We start from the raw sequence: 17,904 nt of genomic DNA on the forward strand, positions 1-17,904 counted from the left end.
GCCTGCCCTACAGATTTTGAACTTGCTTGACCAGTCTCCACAACTGCATAAGCCAGTTTCTTGCAATAAATCTCAATATATCTTTTACTGCTTTGTTTCTTGTGTGGAACTCTGACTAATATACAAAAGGATAATGTGAACTTCAAATACGTTTACCTAAAAAGCTGTGGAATTGCTGAAGGCTTCATGGAGGAGGTGGCTTTTGGCAGGGCCTTGAAGGATGGGTAGGAGTTTGTTAGGTGGGAAAAAGCTTTTCCAACAGAGAGAACAGCCTGTGCAAAGGCCTGGAAACCATGCCTCCTCTACCCCCAGTGATAGGCTTACAGAATTTGGAGTCACATTCTGGGGGCCTCTCCTGGCAAACTGAGGACTTCAGCACTTGTCCTGGAGGCTAGGGAATCTGCTTTATTTTTTGTTCTTTTTATGTATCTCTTTATTTTTTGCTTTTAAAACACCAAGATATAACTTTCATAGGTCTAGTGCACAGGTTTTAAATAAGAACTTGGTGAATTTTTAGATATGTATATATCCATGTAATCCCCACTATAATCAAGATATAGAATCTGGGCTGGTATCAGGATGAGGTGAGTAAGGTGAGCTGTGTAAGCACAGGGTCAGATTTTGCTTTTAAGATTTTGATATTTTGTTCATCATGGACTTTTGGCATTCATTTTGATTTTGAAAACTATTGTTTATTTTGATTACTTAGGCTTATTTGGCCCACATTTGAATTTTCCACCTTGGAGAGAGCCTCATGCCTCACTATAATTTAGACCCTATTAAATATTTCTAGCAAGCTTCCCTAGGGAAAACCTGGAGCCAAGGCCCAGGGTACTTAACATGAAGGCCTGGGGATGTATGCAATCATGTTATGGGTGCCTATGCATGTTTTTCTCAAGGGATAGTTCATTCCTTTGATCAGTTTCTTGGAAAGAAAGTGAAAGTGAAGTCGCTCAGTCCTGTCCGACTCTTTGCGACCCCATGGACTGTAGCCCACCAGGCTCCTCCGTCCATGGGATTTTCCAGGCAAGAATACTGGAGTGGGTTGCCATTTTTCTTGGAGGCATCTGTAAAGTGAAGAATAAGAAACAGAGTAGGTATTGACTAACAGGGAGCCAGTGGAGGGTTTGTTATGCAAGGTATGGGAGCAATAAGTCCTAGGTCGGTATACCTGCAGGCCTCAATGAAATAGCCTGGAGTCAATTAGCCTCACTGTGCTTGGGTCTCCTCATCTGTAAAACGGAGTAGTCCAATCCTCTCTTATTGGACCTACATTCGATCTCGGTTGGGACGATCCCCTGGAGGAGGGTGTGGCAACCCATTCCAGTATCGTTACCTGGAGAATCCCCATGGATGGAGGAGCCTGGTGGGCTACAATCCATGGGGTCGCAAAGAGTAGGACACGATGGGCGACTAAGCACACAACAGCACAAAGGTCAGAGGAGATAATGGCAGTGAAATTTGTAGCGCCCTGCACAGCGCATCGAAGAAGGCAATGGCAAACCACTCCAGCACTCTTGCCTGGAATATCGCATGGACGGAGGAGCCTGGTAGGCTGCAATCCATGGGGTTGCGAAGAATCGGACACGACTGAGCGACTTCACTTTCACTTTTCACTTTCATGCATTGGAGAAGGAAATGGCAACCCACTCCAGTGTTCTTGCCTGGAGAATCCCAGGGACGGCAGAGCCTGGTGGGCTGCCGTCTATGGGGTCGCACAGAGTCGGACACAACTGAAGCGACTTAGCAGCAGCAGCAGCACAGCGTATTCGCCCAACACTTAACGGAGAACTTACGACGTGCCAGGAGCTGAACTGAGTCTATACCTTTTTAATAAAGCCCACAGTTCGGCGAGGAAGGTCCGCGTCTCAGCCCAACACTTACGGAGTACTTACGACGTGCCAGGAGTTGAACTAAGTCTATACCTTTTTATTAAAGCCCACAGTTCGGCGAGGAAGGTCCGCGTCTCAGCTAGCCGGCGTGCTGCTGCTGCTGCTGCTGCAGCTAAGTCGCTTCAGTCGTGTCCGACTCTGTGCGACCCCATAGACGGCAGCCCAACAGGCTCCCCCGTCCCTGGGATTCTCCAGGCAAGAACACTGGAGTGGGTTGCCATTTCCTTCTCCAATGCGTGAAAGGGAAAAGTGAAAGGGAAGTCGCTCGGTCGTGTCCGACTCTTCGCGACCCCATGAACTGCAGCCTTCCAGGCTCCTCCGTCCATGGGATTTTCCAGGCAAGAGTACTGGAGTAGGGTGCCATTGCCTTCTCCGAGGGGACCCTGCAAATATTCGCCCCCTCTGCAGGAGGGCTGGGCGGGAAGGGGGCGGGGCGCAGGTGGGGCGGGGAGGGGGCGGGGCGGCGCGGTGGTTCCGGGATCCGGGTCTCGGGCTGCGCTGCCGCCTGGGGCGCGCCGGGCGCTGGCCGCAGCTGGCGGGCGCATGTTGGGGCGTGCGGCGCGGAGACGCTGCCCGCGAGGGCTGCGGCGCGGCCGGGAGGCGCTGCTGGCACTGTTGGCGTTGCTAGCACTGGCCGGGCTGGCCTCGGTGCTGCGGGCGCGGCGCGGGGCCGGGGCGGCCGAGCCTGGACTCCGACGCACCCAGCGCTCCGGGCGGCGCGACCCGGTGCTGCCGCGGCCGCCGGTGCCCGAGGACGCTCTGGGCGCCCACGGCGAGGCAGTGCGGCTGCAGTTGCAGGGCGAGGAGCTGCGGCTGCAGGAGGAGAGCGTGCGGCTACACCAGATCAACATCTACCTCAGCGACCGCATCTCGCTGCACCGCCGCCTGCCCGAGCGCTGGAACCCTCTGTGAGTCCGCAGGTGGCGGGAGGAGCATCGCCCGCTGAGTCTCCGCGTCTCAGTTTCCGCGGCGGTGAAGTGACGGGGTGGGACACGGCTCTCCAAAGACCTGGGGATCTCGTGTCTTGTTGAGTCACTCGCAAGTGGGCAGTGAAAGTGTTCACAGGGGGCTGGGAGTGAAGAAAGTTTTAAAAGTGTTAGTCGCTCAGTCGTACCCGAGTCTTTGCGACCGCAAGGACCGCAGCCCATCAGGCTTCTCTGTCTATGGGATTTACCAGGCAAGGATACTGGAGTGGTTTGCCATTTCCTTTTCCAGAGGATCTTCCCGACCCAGGGATCGAACCCCGGTCTTCTGGACTGCAGACAGATTCTCTACCGACTGAGCTACCAGGAAAGTTTTTAAAAGTGACCAAAAAAAAAAAAAAAAAAAATCTCGGAAACCGACAAACCTGCAGATAGGTTTAGTATGAGACCCTTAGGGCGCCCTTCTTGGGTTGTAAGGGACCCCCAATCCCCAGTCTAATTCCTCCTGAAACCTTCTACTCTGGCTAAACTAAGGACCCGTGGGTTTCAGACAGGCTTCACTCACTTACCTATGTGCGCCAGGGCCCATAAATGAACCAGGAGTGAAGGGAGCCCCGGGCAGGTGAGGTGAAAGGTCAGGGCAGCAAGAAGGGCAGGTTAGAAGCAGCAAGCCTCCTTCCCCCTCTCTGGGAGCTGGATTCCTCAGCTTTACAAGGAAGACAGGGAGGAGCAGCTGGTGGGAAGAGGTCCTTCTGGCACTGGTTCAGCCTAGCTTGCTCCTGTGGGTGACACAGCTGTGGGACCTGTGTGGTCAGAGGCCTCATTCCTGTTGGAGCTGTTGGCTGGAGGGGTTGTGCCCAGGGCTTAGTTAGGAAGGGAACAGGCTGGCGGGTGGAGCCTGGCCTATCACCTTTGCTCTTTTGGCAGGGGTCTTTCAGGTCCCTGCTGGAGTCCCCTCCTGAAAGACTTGGTGGGAAAGAGGGCTCAGAGAGGAGATTCTGGGAGAAGCCAGTGGGACAGCTGCTGTGTGCACCAGGCACCACCCTTCCCTGTTCCTTGTCCTTCCTGCTTACAGGTGTGGAAATAGGCTTAGGTCAGATGACTCACTCAAGGGCCCAGAGCTGGAAAGTGACTAACTGGGCTTGGGGGACGTGGCCCTCCTGGCCCCTTGGGCACTGTGCTGATTGGGATTTTAGGGAACTGCCCTGTGGATTCTTGGCCAGAGAGAGCATGGATGTCTGCAGGGAGAGACCCAGCTCTGCAGCCATCGGAAAGTGTAAATGGTTAGCACCTCACTGTCTCCACTGCTTTTCAGGATCTACTTGTGTCTAGCCTATGCTTTTACCTTAGGCATCTTCAATGTTTATCTTTTTGAGTAGAGCTTTGTTTGTTAGGGTTGGTAGCAGTTCCTCCCCTTCAACCAAATGGTTAAACACATGTTTATCTCCTTGAAACTCCAGGGGTACTCACTGAGGAGGCAAGGTCTAGGGAAGCTTTCAGGTCAGACTCAGGGTTCAGACCCAGTTCCTATGAGATAAAACCCTGGCTCTTTTGCTCATCAGCTCTGTGATGTTGGGCAAGTTATCTGGCCTCTCTGAGCCTCAGCTTCCCAATCTACAAAATAAGGGATGAGTAGAAACACAAGCTAGGAGTTGATGAAACACCTGATACCTGGGAGCGCACTGTGTACTCGGTTCTTATTTGTACTGCCAACAGTACCCTCAGGAGGGTGCTATTAACAGTCATCCAGGGAGTGGTCATAAAGTTTTTCTTTTCCAGGTTCTGACTTCCTTTATCATTGGAGGTTGTGAAATCTCTTTGAAACATTGTGGGGTTTATGGTATCCCGTCTCCATGGTGACACAGCTGCCCTGTGTCCTGTCAGGATTTGCTTATAGATCCTGCTGTTGCTTTGACCCTGGGAAGTTAATCCAAACCCAGCATGATAAGGAATGTGAAGGCCTCTTGCCTTTTAATTCCTGCAGCAAAGCCTGTTGGGTTATTCTTGCCTAGCTGGAAAGGTGAGCTCTATCTGTGTTAGTCTCAGCCCAGCCAGGCCTTCTGATATAACTGAGGTGTAGCCAGTAGTGTCAGGGCCTTTCATGAAGACTCACTTGTTTATTCCATACAGGCTTGGAGGACCTGATAAGGTCTTGAGATTTTAGCTTTAGAAACTGGAGTAGCAGCTTAGGAGTTCAGTCAGGGTCATGGAGGGTTGGAACTATAATTAGTAACAAGCAGAGGTGTGGTTAGGATCCTTGAAAGTCATAGCAGAAATGGCCCTGAGGGAGCATCCAGTCTTATTAGAGAGGATAATCTGTGCCCCCAAAGTAACACACAGATCTGTAGCAGAGTCAATCTAGAACTGAGGTCTTTTATTCCCTCCTCCCTTTCAAGATGGAGGCAGTTATTTATCTATTAATTTTAATTACCAAAACAGTACATGTTCACTCTAGAAAATTTTTCATATACAGGGAAGCGAAAATGAAAAATCATCCATTAACATACCACCCTGAGGAGAACCACTGTTAACATTTTGCTGTGTATCCTTCTAGACTTCTAGGTATACAAAATAGATTTTGAAAAAGATATATATGGGTGTGTGAGTGAGAACATATTCAGACATGAGTAAATACAAGGCCCACACACATTTTTAACCAACAGGGGATAAACCTGTTATCATAGGCAAAGAGTTAGGAGCTACCATGGGACTGTTTGGCTTGGTTCTTCTGGTGTCTGCAAGCCTTGATAGCTGCTAGAGACACTTGGAAGTATCGACTCTAATTCCTTGAGATTTGACGTAGACCCCTGCCCTTCTGCAAGGCTCATTATTCACATGCCAGTGGATTAGGTCACAGCTTTTATTTATTTATTTTTAGTTATAGCACTGAATCGAGGAGGAAAAGGAGGAGGAGGAGGATGACAGAACGTCTTTGCATGGTAATTTAGAAAGTATAGGGTTTGAAAAACTCTTTCACAAATACTGTCATATTTGAGCCTGGCAAAGAGAGGGAATTTTCACTCTGAGATGGTGACAGGCCAAAGTGGGGAATCAGGTAGCTAGGTTTGTGGCCTTGGGAAACTGAACAGTTATGTAAGGGACCCCAGAAAAATTAGGAAGAGTTTTGAGTTGGGCCGAGGCTGGGGCTGATGTGTAACTAGGGTTGAAAACTGAGAGCCTGTGAATTTCTCACTCCGAAGAGGAAGGATGGGTGTTTTTGAGGGTGTGGGAGAATACCAGAATTAGATAAAATGGGGATTGATAACAAGTTAAATGCAGCTGAGACTAGTGGTGAAATCACATCCAGTTTACAAAATAGATGGTGGCTAATAATGTACCAATACTTGGAGAAAGTTTCAGTTTTCATTGATCAGTTCTTGAGATAATCATCTTCTGTCATTCTCATTTGCATTCCGACCTGTTATTTTAGCAGGCTAGAAAGTTGGAGTGACGACACCCTTGGGGCTGTGCAGTTCCACCGCACACGTATGGGGATGCCACGCGTGTGAATGTCAGCTGTTCTCTGCCATCGCTGACAAGTTGTGAACCACTGGTTAGAAAAGTGTGTAAATAATACACACAGGTTTTTGCGTTTCTCGAATGTTTTGCCCTGGTTTTAGCCTCATTAGTGCTATAGTTGCAGGTGTGTGTCTGAGTTTAAGGACTAGGACTTGGGTGCTAGGATGGCAAAGAGTTTCTACATAGCTCCAAGCAGATAATTCAGCAAAAGGTCATGTTTGTGTCTTGCAGGGAGGTGGTTGGGATTTCTCTTTTTGCGAGAGATAGCCTGCTTGTCTGTTCTCTTAACAACATTACCTTTGGAAAAACATATCACACATGGGGTGGAGCTTATTAGACTTGTTTCTCTGCTTTCCCAGTAAAGTTGTAAACTGAGGCTGTTTTACTGGGTCTTATTAGACCCATCTTGTGGTTGTCAGTATGGTTCCATTCTTTGAATCAGTACTTTAAGCCTATAGAACAGGTTCTTTTTAGTTAGAAGTTTCATGATGCCTTCTCCTATCCTTTCACTTCTTCTGTGACCTTAGGTTTTAGGCATGTCTCTAATCAACATGTTGCTAGATTTTGTGTTGTCACTGAAAAAAAAAATCCAGACTGACAATCTTTAACTAAATATTTATGTCCATTTATACTTACTGTGCTTACTGAAACTTTAGTGTTTGATTATGCCGTCTTATTTATGCTTTCTGTTTATTATGCTTTTTCTATGTTTTTTTTTCTTTTTTTATACTGCTTTTTTGAATTGATAGAGGTTTTCCTCCCCTTCTGCTTCTATTTTTCTGACTCTACTGATTTGACAATTATCTCTTTCCAATCTTTAGTGGTAAATTTGAAAGTTCAACATCCATTTATAATAAAAACCCTCCAGAAAGCAGGCATAGAGGGAACATACCTCAACATAATAAAAGCCATATATGATAAATCTACAGCAAACATTATCCTCAATGGTGAAAAATTGAAAGCATTTCCCCTAAAGTCAGGACCAAGACAAGGATGCCCACTCTCACCACTACTATTCAACATAGTTTTGGCATTTTTGGCCACTGCAATCAGAGCAGAAAAAGAAAGAAAAGGACTCCAGATTGGAAAAGAAGAAGTAAAACTCTCACTGTTTGCATATGACATGATTCTCTACATAGAAAACCCTAAAGATGTCACCAGAAAATTACTAGAGCTAGTTAATGAATACAATAAAGTTGCAGGATATAAAATTAACACACAGAAATCTCTTGCATTCCTATACACTAACATTGACAAGACAGAAAGAGAAATTAAGGAAACAATTCCATTCACCATTGCAACAAAAAGAATAAAATACTTAGGAATAAATCTACCTAAAGAAACAAAAGACCTATATATAGAAAACTATAAAACACTGATGAAGGAAATCAAAGATGACACAAATAGATGGAAAAATATACCATGTTCATGGATTGGAAGAATCAATATAGTGAAAATGAGTATACTACCCAAAGCAATCTATAAATTCAGTGCAATCCCTATCAAGCTACCAATGGTATTTTTCAGAGAATTAGAACAAATAATTTCACAATTTGTATGGAATTACAAAAAGCCTCGAATAGCCAAAGCAACCTTGAGAAAGAAGAATGGAACTGGAGGAATCAACCTGCCTGACTTCAGGCTATACTACATAGCAACAGTCACCAAGACAGTATGGTACTGGCACAAAGACAGAAACATAGATCAGTGAAACAAAATGGAAAGCCCAGAGATAAGTCCATGTACCTACGGATACCTTATCTTTGACAAAGGAGGCAAGAATATACAATGGGGAAAAGACGACCTCTTTAACAAGTGGTGCTGGGAAAACTGGTCAACCACTTTAAAAGAATGAAACTAGAACACTTTCTAACACCATACACAAAAATAAACTCAAAATGGATTAAAGATCTAAATGTAAGACCAGAAACCGTAAAACTCCTAGAGGAAAACATAGGCAAAACACTCTCTGACATAAATCACAGCAGGATCCTCTATGACTCACCTCCCAGAGTAATGGAAATAAAAGCAAAAATAAACAAATGGGACCTAATTAAACTTAAAAGCTTTTGCACAATGAAGGAAACTATAAGCAAGGTGAAAAGACAGCCTTCAGAATGGGAGAAAATAATAGCAAACGAAACAACTGGCAAAGAATTAATCTCAAAAATATACAAGCAGTTCCTGCAGCTCCATTCCAGAAAAATAAGCGACCCAATCAAAAAATGGGCCAAAGAACTAAATAGACATTTCTCCAAAGAAGACATACAGATGGCTAACACATGAAAAGATACTCAACATCACTTATTATCAGAGAAATGCAAATCAAAACCACCATGAGGTACCATCTCATGCCAGTCAGAATGGCTGCTATCAAAAAGTCTACAAACAATAAATGCTGAAGAGAGTGCAGAGAAAAAGGAACCCTCTTACACTGTTGGTGGGAATGCAAACTAGTACAGCGGCTATGGAGAACAGTGTGGAAATTCCTTAAAAAGCTGGAAATAGAACTGCCATATGACTCAGCAATCCCACTGCTGGGCATACACATCGAGGAAGCCAGAATTGAAAGAGACATATATACCCCAATGTTCATCGCAGCACTGTTTACAATAGCCAGGACATGGAAGCAACCTAGATGTCCATCGGCAGACGAATGGATAAGAAAGCTGTGGTACATATACACAATGGAGTATTATTCAGCTATTAAAAAGAATGCATTTGAATCAGTTCTAATGAGGTGAATGAAACTGGAGCCTATTATACAGAGTGAAGTAAGTCAGAAAGAAAAACACCAATACAGTATATTTAATGCATATATATGGAATTGAGAAAGATGGTAACGATGACTCTATATGCAAAACAGTAAAAGAGACACAGATATAAAAAACAGACTGTTGGACTCTGTGGGAGAAGGCGAGGGTGGGATGATTTGAGAGAATAGCATTGAAACATGTATATATGTGAAATAGATCACCAGTCCAGGTTCGATGCATGAGGCAGGGTGCTCAGGGCTGGTGCACTGGGATGACCCTGAGAGATGGGATAGGGAGGGAGGTGGGAGGGAGGGTCAGGATGGGGAATACATGTACAACCATGGCTGATTCATGTGAATGTATGACAAAACCACCATAATACTGTAAAGTAATTAGCCTTCAATTAAAATTTTAAAAAATTAAAAATTGAAAAAACAACAACAAAAAGAAAGTATATATTTATATATTCAACTCAAAAAGGTCTAAATTAATCAGTGGATCTTGGAATGCTTTAACATTGATCACTTTCTTTCCCAGTTTGTATGTCATTTTATTCCAGTATTTTAATTCTGTCTTGCTTTTTAAATCAACACATTAAACATTTTTTTAAATGCAATATTTGTTTACATTTATCCACAAGTTTATTTTTTCTTCTCATCATTCTTTCCTGAATGGTGGTCTTTGTATGTTGGAGATCTTTCTGGAATTCTTTTCTTCTTCCTGAAATATATCATGTATTTCTTGCTGTAAGCAAAGTTATTGTTTTAAACATTCAGTTTTACTTATCTGAAAATGTTTTCTTTTTTTGTTCTTGTTCTTGAAAAATAGGTTGGGTATTTAATTCCATGTTGATAGTTTGGCATTTGAAGATAGTATTCCACTGTCCCCTGGCTTGCTCCATCACTGTGAGATGTCTATCTATACTGAGTTAATTTTCCTGTCATTTTTGTTTCTTTGTCCTTCGTTTGAGGTTCTCTTATTTATTTAATCATAAGAAGCATACTTATTCATGCTCTGTGTCTGCTACTTCTAATATCCAGGTATATATATTTTCTTGTTGTTCCTGGACTCTGAGGACTTCTTTTGTTTTCTGTAAGCTGATCCATACATTTAAAAGTTTTTTAAAAGTATTTTATCAAGAATTTTTTGAGTGTCCTTTACTACGTGTGAAAGTGTTAGTCGCTCAGTCGTGTCTGACTGTTTTTCGACCCCATGGACTGTATCCACCAGGCTCCTCTGTTCATGGAATTCTCTAGTCAGGAAAACTGGAGTGAGTAGCCATTTCCTTCTCCAGGGGATTTTCTTGACCCAGTGATCAAATCTGGGCAGAGCCACCATCTGAGCCACCAGAAAAGCCTAATCTTTGATACTGCCATGAGTGGAAGTCCTAAAGAAAGTGAAAGAATGAAAGTGAAAGTCACTCAGTCATGTCTGACTCTTTGCAACCCCATGGACTGTAGCCTGTCAGGCTCCTCTGTCCATGAGGATTCTCCAGGCAAGAATACCGGAGTGGGTTGCCGTTCCCTTCTCCAGGAGAATCTTCCCAACCCAGGATTCAAACCCACATCTCACGCATTGCAGGCAGATTCTTTATCATCTGAGCTACCAGGAAAGCTCATGGAAGTCCTATATTCACTTAAAAAAAAAAAAAACTTTCTCTTTTACATAGGGTTCTTCTGATTAGACTGACTAAGTCAGTTCAGACTGACTTAAACATAAAAGAAAATATATTGACTTCTATGACAGAAAGATCTAGGATTTGAACTGGATTCAGATTATTCTGGGCCCTGGATATAGGGACTCAACTTATGGCATCAGGAAAATGTTGATTGGCCAGACCTGGGACATGTAACCTTCCCAAAGAGGGATGTGTATATTTGTGTATGTATCCATATGTGTGTATATGTCCAGCCCTGCAAAAACATACAGCTTGAGAGCCCAGGAGGCATGGTTCCTGAAAGGGAAATCAAAGTACAGTAAGGTGAAGAAAGGAGAAAGCATTCTGGGCCAATAAAACACACCTGTGTCCACTGTGACCTTCTTGGCCTGTTCTCCAAAGGAGGTAAATTTTCATTGTTTTAAAGATGTTTATGTGATAACCTAAATATAAACATAAAAGATCAGGAGGTGTTTGCCACACCCATTTACTCATAACCATAAAATACATAGACATATATTGTACTGGTGGAGATTATGGTATCCTCATCCAGAAGGGTTTTTATGAAGATTATAAAGAAGATTATAAGCAATAATGCTTGTGGAATGTTTAGCACACTGCCTATCATATAGTAAACACTCAATAAATATTACTATTATTACTAGATACAGTGCAAAGCATGCAGAAAATACAGAGTAAAACACAACTCTGCCCCTGCCTTCACAAAGCATATGGATTATACCAGAAAGTTAAGGCAAAGATGGCTTACTATGATTTCGTAGTAAATTTGGTTCTGAACTCTCTTTGTCTTTCCAGAAGTAGAACCCTGAGTGATACATGTCTGCCTTTGTCTAATTGAACGATACACAGCTTTTTATTGCCCAGAAAAAGAGGGAAATGTTTTTCCTGGATGCAAATTTAGAGATGTTCAGGAGGATATATTGAAATTCATGAAGGAGAATGCATTTAAAGGATGTTTTATCTTTTTTTTTTTCATTGAAATATAGTTGATTTACAGTGTTGCATTAATTTCTAGTATACATCAAAATGATTTAGTTATTCTTTTCCATTTTGGTTTATTACAGGATATTGAATACAGTTCCCTGTGCTATATAGTAAGACCTTGTTGTTAATCTCCTTTGTTTATAGTAGTTTGTATTTGCTAATCCCAAACTCCGAATTTATTCCTCCCTCTCCTGCTTTCCCGTGGGGTAGCCATAAGTTTGTTTTCTCTGTCTGTGAGTCTGTTTGTGTTTTGTAAATATGTTCATTTGTGTCATATTTTAGATTCCACATATAAGTGTTTCTCTGGTAATAGTACCTACCTTCTGAGACTATGGAGGCCATGAAATGATTTAATACACAGCTAGTGCTTAATTATGTCTGGATTTAGCATACCTCTGAGTAGTAGACAGGTTGCATAGAAAAGCTGCCATAGCCCACTAGAAGCATCAGAAAGAACTAATTGCTTGTACTACATGAAAAAAATGTATTTTTCTGAAACCTAAAGACTTTTTAAATCTTTAAAACAAAGAAAAGCTAACATTTAGTTCCACATGTGCACAGATCCAAAGAGAAATGGTGGAAATAATGACAGTGAGGTTTTCCAAATGAAATTTATTCAATTTAAAGAAAGGGTGAACATATTCAACAAAGACTTTAAAAATGGTCCACATCAAAAAGGCCTTTAAAAAAAAGAAATAAAGGATGCAGTCTGAGCAGAGGTCCAGCAGTGGGGTTGGAAAGGCGTGGAGAGATGGGAGAGGTAGGTGTTAGGCGGGGAGAATTGACAGTACCCTCTCCTTTCTGAGTCTGCTGAGTTTGAATGTTGCATAAATCTGAAAATCGCTTTAAAGTTTAGAAACAGCATCCTGCAGGTCAAGCTCATTAGGTATCATTTTAGAACCTTTTAAAGAATCTGCTGGGATTCCTACTGGATCATGGGTGACTGGAAGATCCCAGCAGGTTATTTACCATTCCCCAGAGGGAGGCCCTGAGACCATGACCTGTGTTCCATTCACTCCAAACCCAGCACCAGCCTGGGCCTGGTATACAAGTCACCAGTAGGGTCTTAATTCCTGAAATTGTGTTGTATTTACAGGTGCAAAGAGAAGAAATATAATTACGATGAATTGCCCACAACATCTGTCGTCATAGCGTTTTATAATGAAGCCTGGTCAACTCTCCTTCGGACGGTTTACAGTGTCCTCGAGACATCCCCAGACACCCTGCTAGAAGAAGTTATCCTTGTAGATGACTACAGTGATCGAGGTGAGCCCCTGACTTGGGCCCTTGGAGGAGCCTGCCCTTTGGTGACTGTGCCTGCGAGGCGGGTGTGACATGGGTGCATAGAACAGGCCGGGGAAGATGGGCTTCCTGTGTCTCCCTGTGCCTGGCCCCTGCCCTCAGGGAGCTCAGAGCTGGGTAGGGGGATGCAGACATGATGGCAGAGTGCTCTACCACTCAGTGCTATAGGAGGCAGAGAGGGAGCACTCACCCACCTGGGTGCTCAGGAGCAGGTGGTTGACCATAGTCTTGAAGGCTGGGCAGTTTGTGGACTGCAAATGAGGAGGGAGGGCGTTTCAAGTGGAGGCCACAGGATATGGAAAGCCTTAGAGTTGCAGTGCTGTGTGGACTGTGTAGGATCTGCAAGTAGTTCAGGAAGGACAGAGAGCTGGCTGCTGCAGGCAGGAACAGGAAGAGGGTGCAGGACTTATACGCAAGCCTGAGGAGTTGGGGCTTTGTCCTGAGGGAGAGACCAAGGCAGAATTTCAAGCAAGAGACCCGTCTGCTCTTTGGGGAAACCCTCTGGACTGGAGTGTGGAGAATGGGGTACTGGGAAGCTCTGCAGGGAGATGAGGGGGCCATGGAGGTGACCAGGTTGGAGGGATGGGGAGGGCAGGCAGATGGGAGGAGGATATTCAGGAGGCAACATCTACAGGCCTGGCTAAGCTGTGAGGAGGACACTCGGGCTTCCGGCCTGGGTCTCCGGGTAAGTGGTGGTGCCCTCCTTAAACTGGAAAAACCACAGGGCTTTGGCCTTGAAGATACTGACTTTGAGGTGAAATAGAAAAGGGGCAGTCCAGACAGAAGAACTGAAGCCAGGGCGAGACATTCCATTGAAAGGATGGTCGGTGTTCCTGCAGGCCTGACCAGTGACCTGGGATCCAGCAATTCACATGCAGTCCGAGGCTGGCCCTTTATTATTCAGGAAGCTTTTTTTTGAGCGTTTGCTGGGTGCTGGGGATTCCGTGGGACACAAGATAAATCCCTGCCCTCATAAAACTCACATTCCAGAGCTGTGGGTTGAGATGGTCAGTAAACACATGAAGAACATAACACATGCATCACATAATACAACACTATATATATATATATATATCACACGTACATCACATAATACAATATACAGCATACCATAATAGAACATGATACTATACTACAGCATGAGTAGAAAGTGCCCTGAAAGAATAATGGGAATAGGAGAACACCTAGAGCGTGGGGACCAGGACTACTCTATCTGATGGAAATCAGGGAGACCTCTTTAAAGCCAAAAGCTGCAAACTCCAGGGACAGTGAAGGACAGGGAAGCCTGGTGTGCTGCAGTTCATGGGGTTGCAAAGAGTCGAACATGACTGAATAACCACAACAGTATGAATAAGGAGGCAGCCCAGTGAAGGTCTGGGCAGGGGGGCCGGGCTGGGAGCAGCAGGTGCAGAAGCTAAAACAAGCAGCCATTCTCAGGGTCAGACCACCAGCCAGTGGAGGGTGACCTGGGGGTTGGGATTGTGGGGTGGATGGGGCCAGGTCAGGTGGGGCTTCGGAGGACAATAGAAGGAATTTAGCTTAAATAGGAGCCTGCAGGGAGCTGCCTGAGGGCTGTTGGGAGAGCTGTAAGGTTGCTAGGTCTTGGGGAGACTCTGTGCTGCCCTGTTGAGACAGGCTGACTGATGCTGGGGGTTGGGGAGCAGGGATGGGGGGTGAGGATAAAAGGAGGATATGTGTAGGGGCTGCTGTGGCCTTGCCCGGCTGGGGTTAGTGGTATCAGTTAAGCAGTAGTCAGATAAGCTTAAGTGAGGGGAAATGTCAGGGCCTTACCACAGGGAGAGCTGTGGGTGTGGTGCTGAGCCTGTTTCCGACCCAGTCACCAATCTCTGGGCACCCCCTTAAGGTAGAGCCGCTGCTTATCTGCCACTTCAGGCCCTGAGGCTGGTCTGTCTGACCTCAGAGCCTGTGTATCTGTCCTGACTGGTAGGTGTGCTGTTCTCACAGAAACACAAAATAACAGTGATTTCCATGAGATAAAAGTTAATTTCTCTCTCCTGTTGCAAATCTGGGATAATAGACTGAGGCGAGTGTGGCAGCTCCATGGTGTTAGGCCCGGCTCCTGCTGTCCTGCGTTTCCCCTTTCTCAAGGATGGCATGGCAGGCTGGTTCTTCACCTCCTGTTTACTCCTGTCAGTGGAAGGGTTTCCAGGGGACTGGGAGTCCACTTGGAAGTCACCCTTACATCCCATTGAGTAGAACAGGGTCACTTGGCAACAGCTGCTTGTGAGGGAGACTGGGAACATCATCTCTATGGGGAGAGTGAGTCAGGGGACAGCTGGCGTTCCCCCTGGCAGCACGCAAGCCAGGCTGGAGGCCGAGGTTTACGTAGTCTACAAGGCACTGAGGTACGGGGTCTGCGGCTGTAGGTGAGCTTTACCATAACCTGTCACGACACCTTGGACAAGTCACTTGTCTTCTGATTCTTGGTTTCTCATCTGTAAATGAGTTTATCTACACTTAAATCAGGGCTTCCCGGATGGCACTAGTGGTAAAGAACCCGCCTGCCAGTACAGGAGACATAAGAGACTTAGGTTCAATTCCTAGGTCCAGAAGATTCTCTGGAGTAGGGCATGGCAACCCACTCCAGTATTCTTGCCTGGAGAATCTCATTGACAGAGGAGCCTGGTGGGCTACAGTCCACAGAGTTGCAAAGAGTTGGACACAACTGAAGTGACTTAGCATAGCACATTTAAATCAGAGATTTGTGGTGAGGAATGAATGAGATCACGTGTAGCACAGAACCTCATGTAGCAGCCAGCATATAGTAGGCATGTGTCTCCATTTTCTTTCCTCCCAGGGTTGTTTTAAATATGTCTATGTAGACCCTGGTTCTGGGTCACACCGCATAGCCTAGAATCCCAGCTCCAACACTTTACAGCTGTATAGCCTTGAGCATAGAGCTTAACCAGTTTCAACCTTGGCTCCCTGTCCTATAAAATGGTATAATAGTAGTTCTTACCTTGCAGGGTCATTGTGAGGATTAAATGAGGTGGTAGCTTGTTAGGACCTGGCACATTGCTGGCACTTGTTCAATGATAACTTCTGTTTTTAGGAAATATTTTAAAAACTGTAAAGTGCCTGAAACTTTCAGAAATGTATTCATTCAGAAGTAGACATCAGATTATTTCTTTTTATGGGATGAAGCCACTGCTCAACAGGCAGGAATATGGTATGAACCCCTTCAGTACAATTCAGTTCTCCTGTAAATGCAAGGTTCTGTGGGGCCAAGGTTCTCCGTCCCCATGGTGGTGACGTATAAACCAGGATTCTCCCCTCAGCCTGTACTGGAGGAAGAAGTCCCGCCCTGCGCTCTCCTCCCACACTTCCTGCACCCTCCTCACACCCTTCCTGCAGTGTCAGCCTGAGCCGATGAGAGTTGTCAGCACCTTCCAGGATGGGATAAGACAGTTCTGGCAGACAGAAGATTGATGCCGACCAAACCCATAATGAGTAGTGGAGAGCTGCACCAGCATTTTCCTGTGTGGTCACTGGGCCCTGCTACTAATTAGCTTTGCTTGGGAAGTCTCCTCCCTTATTCCTGCTATCCGCTTGTACGCAATTATATTTAGGGTTGAAAAATCAATCAATGAATGTTTGTTTTTGTTTTTTGTTTGAGTATCAAGAATATTTAGAGAAACATTTCACCAACAACAAAGCAACTTAGGACATTTTACAAAGTTTTCCCCTTCACTGATGACTGAGGATGACTTTGAGACAAAACCCATGTATTAACCAATGTGGGGAGATGCTGTCCTTTTTATTTTGCTGAGTGGTTCCCACCTGACCCACTGAGGGATGTGAATTGGGGCCTTTAGTTCCAGGGCCTGTGTGTGGAGTCAGGAGTCCCGGGGCCAGTTCTAGCTGTGTGCCCGTCCTTTCAGCTCATAAGAACTCATTTTCTCTTCTGCAAAATGGGGTAAGCATGTCCTCCTGACAAGTTTTGGATTTGTTTAATAAGGATGAGAGACTGTAGGAGAAAGCTCTGGAGGAAGTGTTAAGGCTGTGGACTCGAGCCTGAGTCCTTGGGTTCATATCACAGCTCCTCTGCTCTCTTGTCTGGGACCTCAGCTCATCACTTAGCCTCTCTAGCCTCAATGTTCTCATCCATAAAATGGGTACAGTAGTAGTACTGTAGTAGTAGGGGCTTCCCAGGTGGCTCAGTGGTAAAGAATCCGCCTGCAGTGCAGGAGACACAGGAGACTCAGGTTTGATCCCTGGGTCAGGAAGATCCCCTAGAGGAGGAAATGGCAATCCACTCCAGCATTATTGCCTGGAAAATCCAATGGACAGAGGAGCCTGGCAGGCTATAGTCCTTAGGGTCACAAAGTGTGGGATATGACTGAGTGACTGAACACACACACACAGTAGTACTTACTTCATAGGATGAGTTATGTGAATCACTCGGACAGTAGTAATTAGCACACTAAGCCTTGTAATGTTGGCCACCATTATTATTATTACTGTGTCAACTGAATTGTGCTTCTGAGAAAATTTGGATTAATGTAATTATAAATAAAATCTGTGCTAACATAGTTCCATGTAAATTAAAATTTTATGATGTATTATATATTAACATAAATTAACATTCATATAAGAATTTTTTTGAAAAATTGTGAATGGATGGTTCTTGTGCTTTTATTTAAATGTTTACAAGTCAGGGTACTTTTGGTGGGGAGGATAGCTTTATTGAGATAGATCCACATGCCACATTCACCCCTTGCAAGAATATAGATCTACCTACCTGTGTTTTGAGCGGGAGCCCTTCTTCAGTGGTTCTAGAGTCCTCCACCCCTGCCTCCCAGCCTTCCGGGGGCTTCCAGGCTTGATTC

At 45.0% G+C, this 17,904-nt stretch overlaps 1 protein-coding gene across 3 annotated transcripts in view; it reads left to right on the top strand.

Moving 5' to 3' along the window:
• The first annotated feature begins 2,362 nt into the window (after positions 1-2,362).
• Positions 2,363-17,904, top strand: part of GALNT12 (polypeptide N-acetylgalactosaminyltransferase 12) — a 34,714-nt gene continuing 19,172 nt past the window's right edge. For 2 of the 3 annotated variants that reach the window (XM_027549745.1, XM_027549746.1), the window contains exons 1-2: positions 2,364-2,800; positions 12,849-13,018. In XM_027549745.1, the coding sequence (XP_027405546.1) occupies positions 2,436-2,800; positions 12,849-13,018 (535 nt within the window). In that variant the 5' untranslated portion in view covers positions 2,364-2,435. Of the gene's footprint in view, positions 2,801-12,848; positions 13,019-17,904 lie in introns of all 3 variants that reach the window. The other variant, XM_027549747.1, reaches the window with a different exon arrangement.

The sequence above is a fragment of the Bos indicus x Bos taurus genome, chromosome 8 (assembly GCF_003369695.1).
Source record: "Bos indicus x Bos taurus breed Angus x Brahman F1 hybrid chromosome 8, Bos_hybrid_MaternalHap_v2.0, whole genome shotgun sequence".
Taxonomy (NCBI): Eukaryota; Metazoa; Chordata; class Mammalia; order Artiodactyla; family Bovidae; genus Bos; species Bos indicus x Bos taurus.